The sequence below is a fragment of the Apis laboriosa genome, unplaced genomic scaffold (genome assembly GCF_014066325.1).
Source record: "Apis laboriosa isolate Shangri-la unplaced genomic scaffold, ASM1406632v1 scaffold113_cov153, whole genome shotgun sequence".
NCBI classification, from domain to species: domain Eukaryota; kingdom Metazoa; phylum Arthropoda; class Insecta; order Hymenoptera; family Apidae; genus Apis; species Apis laboriosa.
The window spans coordinates 390,162-409,523 of record NW_025220892.1 but is presented as its reverse complement, the minus strand read 5'-3'; the positions used below and the strand labels follow the sequence as shown (position 1 = coordinate 409,523).

Here is a 19,362-nt window from a genome sequence, read left to right as displayed (position 1 = left end):
CGTTTCTCGATGGGGGAGGAGGAAGGAAGGAGCGATTCTCAAACGGCGAAATCGCCTTCTGCCAGGCGTTATATCGATCCTCTCTCTGAACAAGGGAGGCGTATAGAACCCCGAATAAAAAGGAGAAACAACGTCGAACAGACGTCGAGGCCGGAGGAGGGAAAAGGTTACAAAAGATGAGTGGAGAAACGATAGGCGTGACACGAGGGAAAGGAGGCCATAATGGTTCGACGAGCAAAGATCTTCTCCGCCTGTTATCCCCTCTTTCTTCCACTATTTTACGTAATAATTAAATGAATATGAAACAGAGGGACGTGGTGTATAATGTTGGTCTCGTTATCTTTATTTAAATTTCGCGAACCGTGCCGTTCTCGTGATTTAATCAATCCTAAAGTTGTCCTGTTTATAAATCGGCCGGGTAAATACGAGAGATGTCGGGGAACAGGAAGAGCACGAGAATGAGAATCGAATGGAATGAGTATCGGTATTGGGAGAAGTAGTTTGGGTTGAAGTTCGATTATTATTGATCGGGAATAGAGAGTGATAAGGGATCGGCGAACCGTTTGATGAAATCCTCTTATTGTGTTCTACGTGGATTTACGAATTGGATAGTATGCGTTGAATTGGGATATTTTAAGTGAAATTAGCTAAGAATGATTTTTGCAAATTTTTATTGGTTTATTCTATAGCTAATATGATGGTTTAAAATGAAAGAAAAATATCTGAACAAACTCAAACGATTTGAATTCTTACTTCTTTATCAACTCGATAAGATTATCAAGTCTCTTTTAAATCAAAAGAAGAAATCTTATCTATTTATTTCACAATATTCACCACACAAATTTTCATTCACTATTTTCCCCAAAAAAAAATTAAAAGACAAGAAAAAAGAATGACCAAAAAAACATATATGTGAGAGCTAAAGAATTTTGCATCACAGAATCCATGTAAAAATGATGTAATACAGTCTAGATAAAAAGGATGGGGAAAAAAAATAGAAATTTTACGAAATTTTCATCGCAAGCAATCTCACAGCTAAGAGGAAGTGACCGTGTTTCGCGTATTTTTACGTTTGCAACAAATACCAGGTGGAACAAAAGGTTGTACGAAATTCAGGTCGCGAACCAGCTTTGAAAAGCGGCGCTTAAAACTTCCCTTCGACTTTTCTCGGACATTTTTTGTAAAAGTGGCCACTCGCTTTGCCGGATACGTCAAAGAACATGTCCTGAAGACCGTGTCATCGTTCTATGCCATCCCCTACTTGTTACGTCTTTTCTAAGGAATCAAAACCGTTTTTTGAACGAACAACTTAGATCCCCTTCTTCGAAACTCCCAAATTGTACGCGTAAAAATTTTCTCACTTCCTATACCATCTCTTCACTTTCCTCTTCTCCAAAATCGAGAGACTTTGAGATATATTTCGCGGCTGATTTTTTTATAAATTTAAAAGAAATTTGTGCTTCCATCAAGGGAAAATTGATATCCTCTTGTTCAGATTAGTCAAGTTCTTGAGTTTAAGTTTGTGTTTCGTACGAGTCTAATTACTTGTCTTGTAGTCTGTTTGAGTTCGGGTGACCTGACTTTGAGTGATTAATGGAAAATGGATATATGTGAGGAGAAGGAGCCGGTTGCTAAAGTGTATGCAATAACGAGAGTAACAAATTGTTCGAAGTTTTAAAAAAATATTGATTAGATAGAGGATAGAGGAGCGGAATTGTTGTTAAATAGAATTACGTAGATTTATTTAGGAAAATTAGTTTAGTAGCAACAAGGATATCTATCTTTAATTGTGTAACTAATAACATAGTAAATAATGAATTTTCTGGCAATATAGTTCGAAAATTTAACGAACAGGAAATTACTTTTATATTCTTGGTGAACATTATGTGGGATATCATTTTTCCACTTTTAAAGATACATAAGTTGAAATGCTAAATCCCGAGCAAAATTTTTGTTTAAATTTTTGTTTAAATTTTTTGTAAAATGTTCACAATTTGTGCCAAGATCGTCCGCAATTGATTGCAAATTGGAAAGAAAGGATCGAGCGTGGATCGATGTAAGAATCAAGTACCCGATCCTCGATTCTTTGCTTAACATAAACCCGATCTCTCACGAGGGCGCGCGACAAGCTAAGAAAGATCCACAGCCATAATCGTGTCCCCAAAGCCCCAAAGACAAATTCCGACGTGTAATCGTTCAAATTACGACATTGTTCCAGAGGCCACATTTATCCGGTGGATCGTCTGGAACGTTGGCGTAAAAACTACCGGAACTTCCTCTTCGCCTCTTCCTTGGCGTAGTTCAAATCATTTTTCCAGGGAGGGTTATTTTAATATTTAAACGAGGCCACGCTATATTCTTCTACCTAGTGTTTTTTGAAAGCACACCAGAGGATAACTTAATAGAGTGTCTTAGTTGCTCCATTATATCCTTTCCAACAATGCACTTCCATTCATCTCTCTCTCTCTCTCTTTCTCTCTCTCCCTCCCTCTCTCTCTCTCCCTTTTTAGATCGATCTCCCTTGTACATTCCTCCCCTCCTCCCTTCCACGATCCCATATTCCCGTTCTTTTCGTGCTGCTCCAACATAGTTAACGTTTCATGATCCCCAGGGTCGTAACTATGGTTTGCAGTACTTGTTCCACCAGCTTGAAAGTTTTATCTACAGCCGTACAGGCTGCGTGAAGATTTTTCGTTCGTAATTCGCCTGGCTGGAACGATAAAGGCCACTCCACTGGTCCATGACGACGATATTAATTGCAATTGCTTCTCTCTCGTCGTTTAATCCCCCGCCCCCCTCCTTCCCTCTTTTGCTTCGTTTAACGTCGTTTCTCGACGACGAATCAATCGTTCGAAAAATAAAAAAGAAAAAAAGAAAAAAAAGAAAAGAATGCGTTTTCCCTTTGATTAGTTTTAATCAGTGACAAGATTAGTGATAATAAGAGGAGAAAGGAGGATGAGAAAGGAAAGAGAGGGAAGAATGAATATACGAGAAGAAAATGCACGTTCTTATTTATTAACTATTTTGATTCTAGGAAACGTAGTTTGAATGTGATCTTGAAAGAGATTTATTAATATCAATTCGAGTCCTTTTTTATTCTTTTCTTTTTTTCGTTTTTTTTTTTTTTTTTTTTTTGGTACTTACGGTAAACGTAATGTTTCATCTTTGACATTACATCTGATTTCTTTTCATTTTTTCACTTTCAAGATTTTTGTACTTCGAGTGTATTATATTCGAGAGACTAGTCTCGCTAATTTATTTACAAGAGAAATCATTTGTTACACTCTTTAACCCGAGGAGAAATTATTTCCCCCTCCAGTTAGAATACGGATGAAAATAATTTTCATTTAGAACAAAAGGAAATTGGCCGTTGACTGTGAAAATACTGTCGCGACTGGGAAATTGGAGTTCCTTGAAAAAATTAAAAATCAACACGATAGAATAGAAAATGGAAAATCCTCTCGTTTCGTGTACCTTCGGTTGATCGAACAAAATTTTCTGTCCACGGTCAGATTTCTTCTTAAAATCTTGAAAATAATTTCCGCACGTGTCTCGTTTCGAATTTCTCTTTATATTTAATATATGAAAGATAAAGATGAATTTATTAAGAAAAATCCTTAAATTAATAATTTTCTTAATTACAAACCGAATTTTAAAACGGATTAAAAAAAATTTACATTCTTATATAAACGAATAATAAAATTAATGAAATATCGTTTTATTAAATTAGATCAAAACTCGATTTTAATTTCACCGGAAAATTCGAATACGTTTCTCGCCCGAACTCGAGAAACATTCTCGTTGCCTCTGTTCAGTCAGTCGGATTTCATACTTTGAGACAAAATTTCGGTGGTTTACGACTAAGTCTCCGAGTTAGTCTACTTCTAATTGCACCCATGCAAGTTCTTCCTGTCGTTTGCACATGTTCCACCGTCGTGAGTTACGTATTGGTTTCTAAATCGATACGCGCTTTTCATTGATCGCATTCCTATTACCTTTGCTCCTTTCACTAAATCAGTGGTAGCTTCAGCTGTCTAACTTTATTAACAATTATAACTAATGATACTGGTGGAATTAAAATTGCAATATCGCTGAGAAATGTTTTAATTAAAATTATATTTTACGACAATTTTGTGTTGAAAATTTTAAATGCAATTTTTTTCTTTACATAAATGTTTTGTAATGAAGAGTTAGATAATTCGTAAAAGTATCTCGAAAAGAAAAGGAATCTTTATTTATTTAATAATATCAATAGGATTTTAATTGAAGATTTGAATTTTCAATGTTATTAAATAAAGTACATTTTCGAGTTCTTCGAAATTAGTCGTATAATTAACATCAAAAACAGATTGCAAGACAATCATTTAATTAATATTGAAAATAGTCGACGATAATTTTCATATTTCTGTACGTCGTCGAGGACAGATATCAATTAACCAAACACCGATATCATTAAATTTAATTAATATCGGACAGTCGACTTGGAGAGTGAAAATACTTAGTAAAATTATTAATCAACATTCCGAAACGAATGTTTCAAAATCTTTAATATATATCGTAAAATTCAGAATTTCCAATTTTTCGTATATAATTTTTCTAAATCTTAATATTCGAATAAATAGGAATAAGAACGTACTCTTATTTATTGTGGCAATTGATTATATTTGCCATAATTAAATTTCACGATAATAAACAAATAAATTTCAAACAAAGATCATTTCGAGGTACCAGGCAAATTTGCATAAAGCCACGTTGAGCATGATATAATCGAAATTCACGCTGTTTCGATTAAATCTTAAATTATATGCGCTATTTTAACAATTCGAGTTGATCCGAATTTTTACAAATATCGATTAAAAATGAAAATAAAATAAAAACAGAAATTTAAATAAATAAGATAAAAATTGACGATGAATAATTTATAGAATAACTTGTCCCGGGTGGAATTAAAGGTGAAACATCAAGAACAAAATCGTATTTCATAGTGGCACTCTCGTGTGTTACACTTAATAGCATCGAAAATGGTGTCGTTGTGGAAGGCTTCTGAAAACTAATAGGTATCGTTGTTTCGGGTAAAAGCCTGTCCGATCTTATTTCATTATTTTTATATATAATGATTTAACAATATTTCGAAAATAATCGAAAATAATCAATAATGTGAGTAAATATCGTTGAAACATGATGTCAAAAGTTTGAAAAATTTTAGAGAGAAAAGTTAATTTTTGTATTGTTAAAAAAATCATTGAAAATTTGTAATTTTTTAAAGCTAAATTGGCAAAAAAATTTCAGAATTCAGTACAGAATATAGCACTGTTAAAAATTTACTTCTTATAAAAATATTTTATAGAAAATTTTATTTACGATTAATAATAATAAATATCTTCGTTGTGAACAAATTATTCTTCTTTTTTTATGTGTTTCATTTAAGTAACATTACTATATTATCAAAAAATTTTTTATCATAAGAATAATTTATATTGAATCTTAAGGGAAAGATCCTATGGAGAAGAAGACTTCAAAGTGCATGATCCTATAGAAATAAATTTAATTTAAAGTTTTTTTAATCCATGGACTATCTTTGGAGTAAGCTTTAAGAGGATCTACTTAGTTTTATGGGAACATGTGTATGTACATTTTTATAAAAGATGGATGAGAGTTCGCATTTGGACAAGATAAAAAGGGAACATGAGAAAATCGACCCAGGAGACGTTAAATTACACAAGTCACGAAAAAGACAGTCCTTTTATTTGATAATTTTTCTCTTTTTTTTTATTGAATGTAACATGCACATGTACATTGGTTGTACCTTAAAAAATATTTCATCATATTATTTTCATAAAATGACGAGTAAATTTAAAAACATACGATTAATTTAATAATTCAAAATCAAAATTGTTTAAAATATTTATTTATAAATTTATATTCTAAGTTTATTTTTATTAATAAAATATTAGAAATTTGAATGATATCAAGAATTTTTATTATTAATTTTAAGAAAATATATATTTCTAGCATTTTAGAATATTATCTAAAATTATGGTTTACCATTTGTTTTAGACAAAGAAGTACAAAAGCCAGGTGAGAACAAGAAGGAATTGCTTAAGTACGACACCCACGGTTCCATCGTCATTATTCCTACTGCTGATGACAACGACATGGATTATACTTGCGAAGCTAATCATCCTGCATTACCCTACAGTATGCCTTTAAGAGCAACCATCAAACTTTCTGTTTTCTGTGAGTACAATTTTCTAAAGTCATATATTAATATTAACATCAATAAGAAGAAAATCCATCGTATATCTAAATAAAAAAAAGTAGAAAAATAAAGAATATTAAAGATTGACTCTAAAGATTATAGATTATTTAAAAAAAATTACAAATCTCGCTCAAATATTGCGAGAATTTTAATTCCTCCAATTATAATTTCTAAGTGTCAAAATAATCACGTACCAAATTAAACCAACTCTAATTAATAATACTGATCGAGAAACTTCAGAAGATGTTACGTCAAATTAGTTAATGATCAATCGTCTAAATTATATCAATCATTACCGGTTTATTGAGTATTTCTCTGACTCATTAATTACTGAAATTATAACGAAATTATCCTCGTGATAATTACAATTATTTCTACGCGTAATACTCAATCAGCTCTATAAAAAACAAAGGAAGAATCCATCGAACGATTGCAATACGACCTGACATGTTAATTTTACACGTCGCTATCCCTTCTTCGCCTCTTCCGGTTTGAAACTTTTATTGAGAAACTTTTTCCATTACTAAAACAACGAGAACAGATCCCCATTCTTCGTACGCTTCTTTTGCCTCGAAACTTGCATGATCGAATCATTTTTCCAGATCCACCTACCATGCCGTATATCGAAGGTTACACCGAGGGTGAGACTGTGAAACGTGGACAACAATTGGATCTGACCTGCCGATCTCGCGGAGGGAATCCACCCCCCCAAATATTCTGGTACAAGAACAACGAAAGGATCTCATCACCCTACAGGAACGAGGGCCACTTCTCTGAGAACGTGTTATCCATTACTGCGAAAGCGCAGGATAATAACGCGAGATACAGATGCGAGGTATTCAATATCATGAGCGTGGAACCTTTAAAAGTGCACGTGGATCTGACTGTACTTTGTAAGTATTTTCCCTTGGATATTTTTATCTCGTAATATAAAAATTACAAAGTTTTTTTTTTTTTAATATTTAATTAAAATATAAATTACTTTGTTATTAATTTTTTCAACAATTATTCGTTTTTTCAACAATATCGTAATCATTCTCCGTTGTTACGTCATTTCCACACGTTTCATAGCCAGGAAAAGAACTTCGATTCACTAATCAAACGAACTACAATTATTTTTCCCCAGTCGCGCCATCCGGAGTGACGATCACCGGGCCAACAGAAGCGAAGGCCGACGAACAAGTGGTGATCACCTGCACCACGGAGAACTCGAATCCTCCCGCGGATATCAAGTGGACAGTGGACGGTCACAATTTCGAGAGTAACGCCTCTAGAACCGAGCCAGCCCCCGAAGGTGGTTGGATCACCACGTCCAACGTGACGTTCAACATAAATCGCACCAGTCGCAGTATAGTCGTGATATGCGACGCGTCTAACGTGAAACTGACCGAGAATGTCGTCAGAACCCACACCATAACCGTGATTTGTGAGTAACACGCAATTCTGATGGGATGGGTAATTAAACAAACGAACGAAATGTAAACATAATCTGGAAGAGTGATGTGGACTTTGACGATGAGATTAATATATACGAAATTAATCCCAAGACTTAATCCTGTCTTGTCAGTTTATCCGAGATCTACGAATCTGTATCGAGCATGAAATATTCGAACACGAATCTTGAATATATCTATAAATGTAATACGAACTTATTGGACAGAATTAATTTCATCGGTTCACAGAATCTATAGTTTCGTGTACAAAGTTTCTGTTCAACTCGAATCGCGTAGAATATTATCCTAATACATCTTCTGCGATGATTTTGTCGGATAATTTGAGTGTCTTGTAATGTCTTGTAAGATATTATGATATTGTATCTTGTCCAGTAGATTGTATCTATTATACGACGCTAGTTTATATTTGTTTTGCGACAGATCCACCGTCGAAACTTAGTATCACCGGTTACGAGGAAGGAACGACGATTGACGCAGGAACGGTACTGAGATTGTTGTGCACTGCAACTTCTGGAAATCCACTTGCCACGTTGAGTTGGTACAAGAATGATAGAAAGGTGAATATGATCCTTGATCATTATTAATTTATAATAGTTAATTTATAAAGAATGATTAAATGTGGATCATCGTATTGAAAATTTCAATTAAATTCTCATATTTTCATATAAACTTATTATCTTTTAATATTATCCATTACGTGATTTCAATTGTTATAATATTTTATTATTGATATATTTTATGTTTTTGCTCTTGTAATATATATTTTTATTCTATTATATATAACAGAAATAATACTTACTTGAAATTATTAAAATTGTTTGTGAAATTTCTATAGCATAAAATTAAAATAAAAAGTGATTATATAAAATTAATTTTCAAAAATATAATTGAAAAGAATGAATTTCAATTATAATCATTTATTATAAATATTTAACATTAAAATATCAAATTTTTTTTTAATGAAAATAAAGATAATAATGATTTTTCTTGGTTAATTTAATAATTTCAATCCTCTTTTTTTTAAATCTTTTTAAATCTTAACTAATTAATTTTTTATATAATTATTTATCCATATATCTTTTGTTTTAGGTACCAGGAACCACGAGAACGCGAGATCATGCGGTTTCAAGCGAGTTAACGATACTCATAAATGCATCTGACAATAATGCGCGCATACGATGCGAAGCAGCGAATTCCGCAACACAAATTCCCCTGCTCAAAGTGCTCGTCCTGAAAGTTAACTGTAAGATCTACAGTAAAATATATAATATCTTATATTTTACGTAGAAACATGTTAAAAAAAATGCAAAGATATATTTTCATTTCTCATCTATTTTTTTCAATTCGTTAATCTTTTCAAATTCCTCGAACTTTTCATTTTCTCCAATATATTTCAACTTCCAAAATGAACTTCGAAAGATCATTCTACCCTCTAAAATTCTCTAAACTCTACTTCCAGGCAATCGCATTTATTCTTAACAATTTGTATCCCTATCTTTTAATACCATATAAATGAAGCCTCTATTATTTTTGCTCCCAATCTTTGAATAAATTTATCTCGTCTCGAAAAGCTTTGTGACAATTATTTCCGAACAATTAACCTGAAATTACCATTGTTTTTGCCATAGTTCCGCCTGATAAAGTCAAGATCACTCGCGAGCCGCAGAATCTACACGCAGGCCAAGAGGGTCATATCATTTGCGAATCGAGCAGCAGTAATCCGGCGGCGGAGATGTCGTGGTGGAAGGGCGGGATCCCGGTGCAAGGTACCAAAAATGGCACTAAGCCCGGCTTACATGGGGGATTTCTATCGTTCGTCGAATTGTCGTTGGATGTAACGGAAGAAATGAATGGAGAAGTGTACACGTGTCAAGCGAGAAACAATCAAATGGATAGGTCTATTCACGATGCCACTACGCTCGACGTATTGTGTAAGTATCATAAAAATGTGTCAAAATTGAATCGGTGAATTGATTGAACTTAAATGAAAATTATATTAACAGATTCTTATTTTCTAAAATTTAATTAAATGTATAGTTTAATAAAAGATTTAATTCCTTTAAATATCTCTATATAATCTGCATATCATAATAAATTTATGTTATTACATTATGTTGAAGCATTTTCTTTGAGATCAATCATCAGAATAATCAAATCTCATAAAATAAAATTTTTGTAATTGATTTAGATTTAAATTTTTAATTAAATCAAAATTGATCTCATCCTTATTATTAATATGTATTATATATATTCAATAATTAAAGGAGAAAGCATGATTCAAAAGAAAAATGAATTTTTTGTTACAGATAAGCCGATATTCTCCTCAATCGAGCCTTACGAGTTAATAGGAATGGAAAGCGAACCTTTCGTGATTTCGGTTTCAGCTATGGGAAATCCTAACGAGATAAGTTACACGTGGACTAGAGATGGTTTACCTCTGGTCAGTAATAACAGAAGAATATCTGTTCGTGCTTCTACGTTAAATATCACTAAACTGGATCGTCACGATGCCGGAACTTATATCTGTGAAGCCACTAATGAAGAAGGCACGACATTTTATCAATTGAACTTAACTGTTCAATGTAAGCGCAAATATGAAATTTTTCATATTTCAATATTTTTAGAATTTTAAATTATTAAATTTTCATATCACTCTACTTTTATATTTTTGAATTTTAATTCTACATTTCCATATTTTATTTTTTCAAAATTTTTAAATTGCTAAATTTTCATATCACTCTCATTTCACTCTACTATATCTGTATTTTAAATCATTAAAGTTTCATTTTATTTCATTTTTAAATTACTAATTTCATATCCTCAATTTTTAAAGTTATATGAAAAAGAAAATTTAAAAATTCGATCAATTGAATTTCAACGTCATGGAAATTCTTAATTTTCTCACGTGCATCGCATATTTTTAGATTCAGCAAAGATTAAACGCACCTCAACTTCGGGAATAGTATATTCTCCCGGAATCGAAGCGAAATTGTTCTGCGAAGTGGACGGTAGTCCCATAGGAGACGAATATGTCACGTGGCAGAAAGTTGGCTCAAACTCGGAACTCTCTGGTCGATATTCCACCTCTTTCATCAACAAAACTTCTTATCTGCACATCGAGAACCCTGATCAAGAAGATGTTGGAGAATATCAATGCAAAGTTAACAATGGAATCGGCAATGTCACTTCTGAACCTATTCTTTTCATCACAAACTGTATGTGCTTCTTTATATTCATATATATGTTTTAAATATCTGCATCTTTTTTTAAAATAATATTTTGATATAGTCAAACCACAAATGATGAATACACCATTGACGAGAAGAGCAGCAGCAAACAAAGGAACAAACGTTCAATTGTTATGCAAAGCAAGAGGCTCGCCTTTACCTCGATTCTCTTGGACATTTAATGGAAAAACATTGCTCCCTAATGTCACGGAACATAAATACGGAATTACGCACACTGATGTAAGCTTTCGATATATTCTTCAATTATTTTTTATAATTTATATTTAACGAACGAATTTATATTTAAATTCGTTTCCAATTAATTTCTTAAACAAACTTTAAAAAAAGATAAGTAGCAATAAATTACTTTTTTTATTATGCAAATATTTTAAATGCAAAAAATCTTAAAATAAAAAGATTGCTACATAAATAAAATTATGAGGAAATCCCGAAACTTATTTATCCTGAAAATTCATCTGTTCAATCTTAATAAATGATTCTGCAACTTTTTTTGCAGTTAAGCGAATTAATTTCCAATTCGACGCTGACTATTTTCCGTGTGACATCGCACGATTACGGGAAATACGAGTGTCGTGCAACGAATAAAATGGGTCAGTCGACGGATATGATACATCTAGACGTGACATCACCGCCGGACAAACCTAGCGATCTTGAGGTGTTCAACGTCACCCATGATTCTGTCACACTGGTGTGGAAAAGAGGATTCGATGGTGGTTTGCCAACCTCGTATCAGATACGTTGGAGGCAGGCTCTCGATTACGAGCATCGATACCACTATCTGGATGTATCGGCAGGAGAATATAAAACCACGATAACAGGATTGTCCCTTGGGACATACTATGTGTTCAGCGTGAAAGCTATCAATGAGAAAGGGGACAGTGGCTTTCTACCTGACTTGGTTAAAGTTCAAACACTTCGTAAGTCTTTTTTTTTTTTTTATTATTATTTTTTTAATTATTCCAACGCTGTTTGCCATAGTAGTTGCTTTGTTAGGTAAAACCAATTTTAAATTTTGGATTATTCTAACCAGGCTAAATTGTGAAACCGTTTGCTAGAATATTAAAAACGGTTTTTGTTGACTAACAATTAGATTAATATTTTATATTTATTTTTTTTTATTTAGAAATAAGTTCTATAATTGGATACGTATGTATTTAGTTTTATTTAGTAGAGTATAATAATGGTAAAATTCGATAAGAAGATGTAGCTTGGTTCGATAAGAAGATGTAGTTTGGTTCGAGGGAAATAGTAAGAATAGGGCGCAGCTATGTAATTTCATATTTAATATGTGTAGTCAGCTTTGAGTAATGAAATATTATCATTTAATTTAAATGTATATTTGCAATTGTTCTCTAGGAAAATAGAGAATAAATTTAATTGGTGAAGGAAATATAATGTTGTAATTTGCTTGCTTTATTAATCATCTTTCAGGAAACCCATATTCAAAATAAATATTCCATGTTTAAATCTCATTATACTAATTATATTTCCTCTTCCAAATCAAATTTTCCATTAAAAACAATTGCTTATATGCCTTTAAATTATTATCTCCATAAAATAAACAAAAAACATAGCTTATATAACAAAAAATATCCACATTTTTTGCATTAAATCAACATCATGTCTCGTTTGTCTGCTTCATCATCGCATTTGATTTTTTTTTTTTTTTTTTTTGCTGAAACAAAGAAGAAAAAAAAGAATACACGAAATACTTAAAGCTTAAAGCTTAATCGCATCGAATATACAATGCAACGAGTAAAGTAGCATTTATTCACATCGCATCTAATGAGAAATATCGATCATCATAATTGCCAGTATTTAACCGATTGGCATTCCGTGACGTAAATTGATTAATAGTCGTTATGCCTGTAACGATGAAGTCTCGAACGAAGAATTACCATTGCTGATGAACTTAGGTGTGCTAATTAAACACCGCGGACACGCGGCAATAGTTTAATAATAGATCGATCCGAATCGCTAAAATTGTAACTAACCATTGTGGACTGTTGTCATTGCATGAATAACAATTCGGTGATGGGGCGTTGGCTTGGCTTACAGGGGAGGCACCACCTACCGACGTGACATCCAGCGAGATTAATTCTTCCTACATCATCATCATTATCATCACTGTTTCCGCCTCTGTTTGCCTACTCATTGCTGCGCCCATAGTCTTTGCTACATTAAAATCGAAAAAGAAGGCCCAACGTTCCGGTAAATATAATCAATCAGCCCTATATCGTCTTTTTTCTGCTTTTATCCTGCAGGGCCGAATAACGCTGAGAACCTGCCGGACGTTCTCTTGGAAAAGGGGGATTTTACAATGAATTATATCTATACGTTTGCAGCAACTTCCCTCATCTTTTTTATCATTAATATCTTCATCATCGTGTTGTGGTACATTATGAGAAAGCGAAATAAATCTCGTAAGTTAATTTACGTACAATGAATTTTGATCCGGTTTGCTTCGTCGTCTGAAAAAAAAAAAAATATTATATATAACATTATAATTTTATGTATGTATATATATTTTAATTTTAATCTGGTGATTGTTTTCAATTATATATATTCAATTTTACTTTTAAAACTAAAAGTATTATGCAGTTACTTTCAACATGTACACTATTGTTAATTTTCACAAATTTTCTATCATGTTTTATTTCAACAAATATATATATTGTTTGCAAAGTATTTCGATAAAAGAGATATTATTATATTTGAATTTTGTACAAACTTGTTCATTATTAATATATGAATATTATTTCGATTCTAAGTGAAATTTGATACAAAAATAAAAAATTTAAATTTAAGGAAAAATTAATGACAGTCATCGGATTAATTAACATTTTAATTTCATTTTTAAAATGTTAATATAACAAGCAAAAAACGTAAAAGTTTTGCACATTTCATAATATATGTTTCTATCTTTGCGCAGGAATAAACAAATCGCAAACAGCGGATATGTATGCACCATCAACCGTGAATGGAGACACCATGACCGGCGAATTAAGTTCGGTATCGGATGAGAAGAGCGACGTTAACTTCGACACTAATGATTACGTGGTCAGTGCGATCAGTCAGTATGTTCTTAGTAACAAGTAATGCCGGAGGGTAGGTTTGAGTTCTATTAACACATTTCTGTTCCATTTTGCTTCCGTTTTGGGCCCCTTTTGCTTGTTTTCGGTTCTTCTTGATAGAAATAGTTTTTCGAATTTTTAAATCTTCTCCCTTCTTCGGCATTTTGTTAAATTAGAATTCTTTTCTTTACTGTTTCTTTTTTTTTCTTTTCTTTTTTTTTTCAATTTAATTACTATATTATTCTTACTATATTTACTATATTATTTAATTACTATATTATTATTAGTTTTTTCTTCGTTTCATAATGAAAAAACCCTTATTTAGAAGCTTTACTAAATAGTATATTCTTCTTACTGCGAATTCTACCAATAATATTTCGATTTTTAAGCAAATTTTAACTTCGTTTCTTCCAGTACTCTTAAATATAAACAAGTTACGGGGTGGATGTTTAGAGGTAGTTTCCATGCACGTAAAACACATCGAGAATCTCTCGTAATGTATCAGAATGATGAAGTTAATGTCGACGCGAAGTATATCGCTTTAATGCATGCAAAACTGGTAACGTACTTGCGTACAATATTTTATATAATTCATACTGATACGCTACGAAATTATAGAATTACTCGAGTAATGATTCATTTTATTGCGTTTAGTCAATAATAAATTCATAGACAAATTGCAGGTTTTCCCTCATCCTGCGTTAATTTAACGATATATTTTCTCTCTATGTAACATAATAGGACGAGGGACGAAAGACTGCAGCTAGCACATATTTGATAGATCAAACTATGCAAGATTTTGGAAAAGGGAATATGGAAATGCAGGTACATCATCAAGGAACACTTGGTCGCCGTGGCAACCACATTCAACCACCGATGAGCATGGATTCACCGCCACAGCGAACGACAGCCAGTGGAACACTTTCTGGTATATTACTCAAATTTCAGAGGATATTATATTTTATAATATAGTAATGACTTTCATATATATATTTAAAGAGTTCTTTTAGGATGTTAATTCTTCGATTATAATTATATAAATATCTATAATTTAACGCAATTTCCATTTATTACAGTTTCGAAATCGAGTTACATCGGAAACCCTAGTCCGGCACCGCCAAACGACGTAAATTTCTACAGTGTAGAGATCGATAATGGCCGTTACATGGGATATGAAACGAATCACAGTCCAGTGGTGGGTGATCCAGGTTCAGGTAGTTATTATCCATCCATGAGTCCCACTGGACATATGCTTTCGAGTCATGTGAACAGCGGGACAGGCACGTTGACACGCAGCAGAACTTTACCACGTCCAGTCCCACCACCGGATGTGACTGTGATGACTGCTGGATCGAAATCGCCGATACCACCGTCGGTACCTCCACCACCTACTACGTTTGCTCGGTCGGTATCCAGCAACGCGCACACTCATGGTCACCCATTGTCGACTTTTACTCCCACGCCAGCCTATTCCGATATTGATGGTCATCTTGTCTGAGGATCGCCAATATTCGGCCCTAGTTCGGTGCGTGGGAAGTATCGTGCCGTACCGAGGGACGAGACTATCATCGTGACAGAAAGAACCACCCGGCTCTAATATACATCTTGATCTGTGGCTGTCGAATCATGGAATTCTTTCATGAATCTTCGGCCTTCGTTCATCGTTTTCGACGTCTCACTGAGCTATATATATGGTTATGTCAGTTTGATATCGTTCGAGGACGTGAAACAGGATTTTTTTGATGAAATTGTGCGATCATAAAGAGTTTTGTGTGGGTGCTTCGACGACTTTCTCATACACATTATCCTCCTTGAACATAAAAGAAAGTAACAGAAGTATGTAAATAGAAACAAAGAAAAAGAGGAACCGATGTTGCGGTTTCTATACGTAATTTTTAAGTAGCATGCGGTAATACCGTTTGCAATATGCAATATGCATTCCTTATATGCTGGTTTCATTGGTTTTTCTGCGGACATAATTATCAAATATGTACCTCGACTTGGATCTTATGATAGATCATATAATTACGTTTTTCGCATATCACATTTTAAGAAAAACGATTGATACTTGTGAGCAATCCATTGGAATCAACTCTGAAGATATTTTCGTGATACCACAGTTAGCATATTGTCAGTGATTTATTCAATTTGTTTTTACCATTTCTTTCTGTGGTTTTTGATTGCGCTTATTTATGCACTTTTACTTAATTGTGACGACTTCATAGTGATGTAAAGACTTACATGATCCATCATGTGACTTAAATGGAAATCGACGAATTATGGATGGAAGAAACTCATCTGAGAATGTTCATCTTAGTGAGCACAAAGGTATGATCAGGTTAAGTTGCATTTTGCTGGGTTAATATCATTAAATGATAAACTCATGCGATCCAACTGATAAATTAGATTGTAAATTAGAAAAAAAAGATATAATAATGAAACGAAATATCAGGGAAATTCGCGAGCCGTAACAATATATAACAATTTAAAAAATTTTTTTAGAAACACTTCGTTACACTTATTCGTTACACTTACATTCGATCGATGGCGCTTTTGAAAGTCGAATTTTAAATCTCGATTTAAATCGATAATATTATCTATCGATGCTGTTACTCTCGATATCATTATGTAATAATATGCCAAATGATTTTTTTACTTTTTTTTTTCTTTTTTCTTTTTTCTCTTCTCTTTTTTTTATGAATGACCGTTTTGAAGTTAGTTAACAAAATATTAATACATTGGCGAATATATTCATATTTGAAATTTTAAAAAGGAAACGAGACAATCGTTTTACACAGGGAAAGAATTGACAACGTTTGTAATCAGTATATATTAATACTGATTTTCTTCTTTTCTTTCCCTTTTACTAATTATAAAACGCGTTTTCTGTGTTAGATTGATAATTTTTTCAAGGAAAAAAGTGATATGTGAGATAAATAGAAGCTATTTGTGAAAAATGATCTATCAGTGACAGTCAATGTGATGAAAATGTTTATGAAAAATGTTCGATAGATATTAAAATAGTAGAAGATATTTAGATAAGAAAATTCTAAAACAATGGACGCGATATAGAAGTGATTTTACTTTCTCGGGCTTACTATACTTTGATAGATCAATATTTTGTTCTATATATTAGAGACATGATTCCCGCGCTTTTTGAGGTTAAGAGGGTGATCAAGCAAATTTTCTATAAAATTCAATTTTACAAAAGCAAATTCGATTCAAAATCAATAAAAAATCTTTTTCTCTTCGTATATTATTAAAAATTATACGTATATAGATATGAATGTGTTTGCATATCATAAGTTTTTTAATTGTTTATTTTTTCTGTTTGTTTTGTGATTCGTAATTTCGTAATTTTCTACGAATATTATTAAATGATCGTTTTATTTTTTAAAACATTGAATTTTAACATATACGTATAAAATATTACGTATAAAATACGGAATTTCCACTGCCGAATCCTAAAGTCAATACTAATACGAATAGTTTAATTAATTAATTGTCGTGAAACGCATTTGTATGAACGCTTTGTTCATGTCATTATTGTTACGGGAATTGGCGCGAAATAAAATAGCAAATATAAAGCGTTAATTCTATTTTATGTGTTCGATAAAAAAATGTTTTTGCTATTAAAATGATTGATATTTCGTTAAATAAGATTTAGTTATTAAACTCAATATATTACAATTATGCACGATAAATATGAACGAATAATAAGAATATTTATAAGGTAAACAGTTTTCACGTGACATCCAATGAGTGCTGATTTTGTTTTCTATCTTTTATGTATAGTTTTATTACTTCGATTAACAAAATCGGCACGATCAGAGAATAGAATATAAATGATTGTTAACAATTTATTATTACGCGGTACAATACATATGGCGTTTATAATTAAATTACAAGAAATATGCCAAATATTTACAAATATTGTTAATTGTCGTTTAAGAATGATACTTTGTAAAAATAGCTAATAAGTAATTTTTTTGTTTTAACTACAATATTACAATATAACTTCACTGCCTAATTTTTATTTTTGTACCGCGAATACGAAACTTTTTTTATACTAATTGTTATAAGACTTAGCATCACGTGAAAACAGTTAACTTATTATTAACAAAAAAAAGACAGTCGCTTAATATTATTTTTTCAAAATGGCAATAGCTTCAAGCCACCTATATATATATATATTCAAGTAAAAAGTATAATATCGCAACGAAATGATACGATATTTATTAAAAAAAATCACAACAATATAAAAAAAATGTAATCAACATAATCAGTGAAATCTATTATATGCAACAGAAATTAAAAAAAAAAAAGAAGTAGGAAAGACAAACAAAAAGAAAAGAAATAAAAGTGAGTGTCTTGGAGTAGTGATATCTTCAAAAAAGACAATAGTACATAAGTTTAATTATACGAATATGAGTTTAGTTAAGAGTAAACTATTTCCCTGGCACAGCCAAGTTAGAAGTTGCATTTTTGCATAAAAGGACTTTATGCAAAACGATAAGACAGAAAACGTAGTTCGACTAAATGTTTATACATATATATTTTTGCATTTATTTCCATTAAAAATTGATTATCCTTGTAAATAGTGCGATATGTCTCAGCGTTTCACACACTCCAGAAAAAAACAAGTAATTAAAGAAAATGGATCATATGAGGGTCTCACTTTACCTAAGCTATAATGAAATATTGTATAGGATTATTACGCGCTAGGCCACGTATTATATCTGGAAGAAAACAAAAAAAGAATTATTCCAGTTATCGGACGAGACAGCGTCTTTCCGTTTATCGAAAGCCTAAGTAGTCCACATATATTTTTGAAAAGAAAGAAAAAAAAAAATACAAAAAGACACCGCATATATTTGGCCTATTGTAAGAAAGAGTCTCGCAAACACACGATGACGCGTGAAGCGCCACAAGCGACAAAAGCTCGTATTAAAAATTGGTCGATAAGGTGTGAGTTTCGTTCAATTTCCATGAAAGAAAAATCATGATCGATACGCGCCCAATCAGAATTTTTTTCAACAAATTTGTATATTGAGATAACGAGAACAGAAAAGAAATAAATTAAAAAGAACGAATCTATGTTTGCAATGTTCAATATGATCAACAAGAGATGACGTTGAGAAATCTACGCACGTCCCTGGTAACTGTCATGCTTCTAATTTGGCTCGCGTATCGTACGAATGTAAGTTAGGAATACATAATAAGTAAGATTGCTCTAAAAATACATAGAAATGCATCATCATTCGCATATCCACATTCAACACATACACTTACATCTATGCGAGAAATCACTTTGGATTAAATCCACG

General features: G+C 32.2%; 1 protein-coding gene across 1 annotated transcript in view; it reads left to right on the top strand.

Moving 5' to 3' along the window:
* LOC122715802 (nephrin) overlaps positions 1-15,544 on the top strand; it is a 371,464-nt gene extending 355,920 nt beyond the window's left edge. Inside the window, exons 5-18 of the mRNA XM_043938275.1 lie at positions 6,058-6,237; positions 6,862-7,152; positions 7,386-7,685; positions 8,134-8,270; positions 8,803-8,956; positions 9,342-9,644; positions 10,020-10,295; positions 10,638-10,928; positions 11,002-11,180; positions 11,458-11,878; positions 13,226-13,384; positions 13,894-14,021; positions 14,777-14,963; positions 15,112-15,544. Of these exons, the coding sequence (XP_043794210.1) occupies positions 6,058-6,237; positions 6,862-7,152; positions 7,386-7,685; positions 8,134-8,270; positions 8,803-8,956; positions 9,342-9,644; positions 10,020-10,295; positions 10,638-10,928; positions 11,002-11,180; positions 11,458-11,878; positions 13,226-13,384; positions 13,894-14,021; positions 14,777-14,963; positions 15,112-15,533 (3,428 nt within the window). The 3' untranslated portion in view covers positions 15,534-15,544. The remainder of the gene's footprint in view (positions 1-6,057; positions 6,238-6,861; positions 7,153-7,385; positions 7,686-8,133; positions 8,271-8,802; positions 8,957-9,341; positions 9,645-10,019; positions 10,296-10,637; positions 10,929-11,001; positions 11,181-11,457; positions 11,879-13,225; positions 13,385-13,893; positions 14,022-14,776; positions 14,964-15,111) is intronic.
* Positions 15,545-19,362: the final 3,818 nt, after the last annotated feature.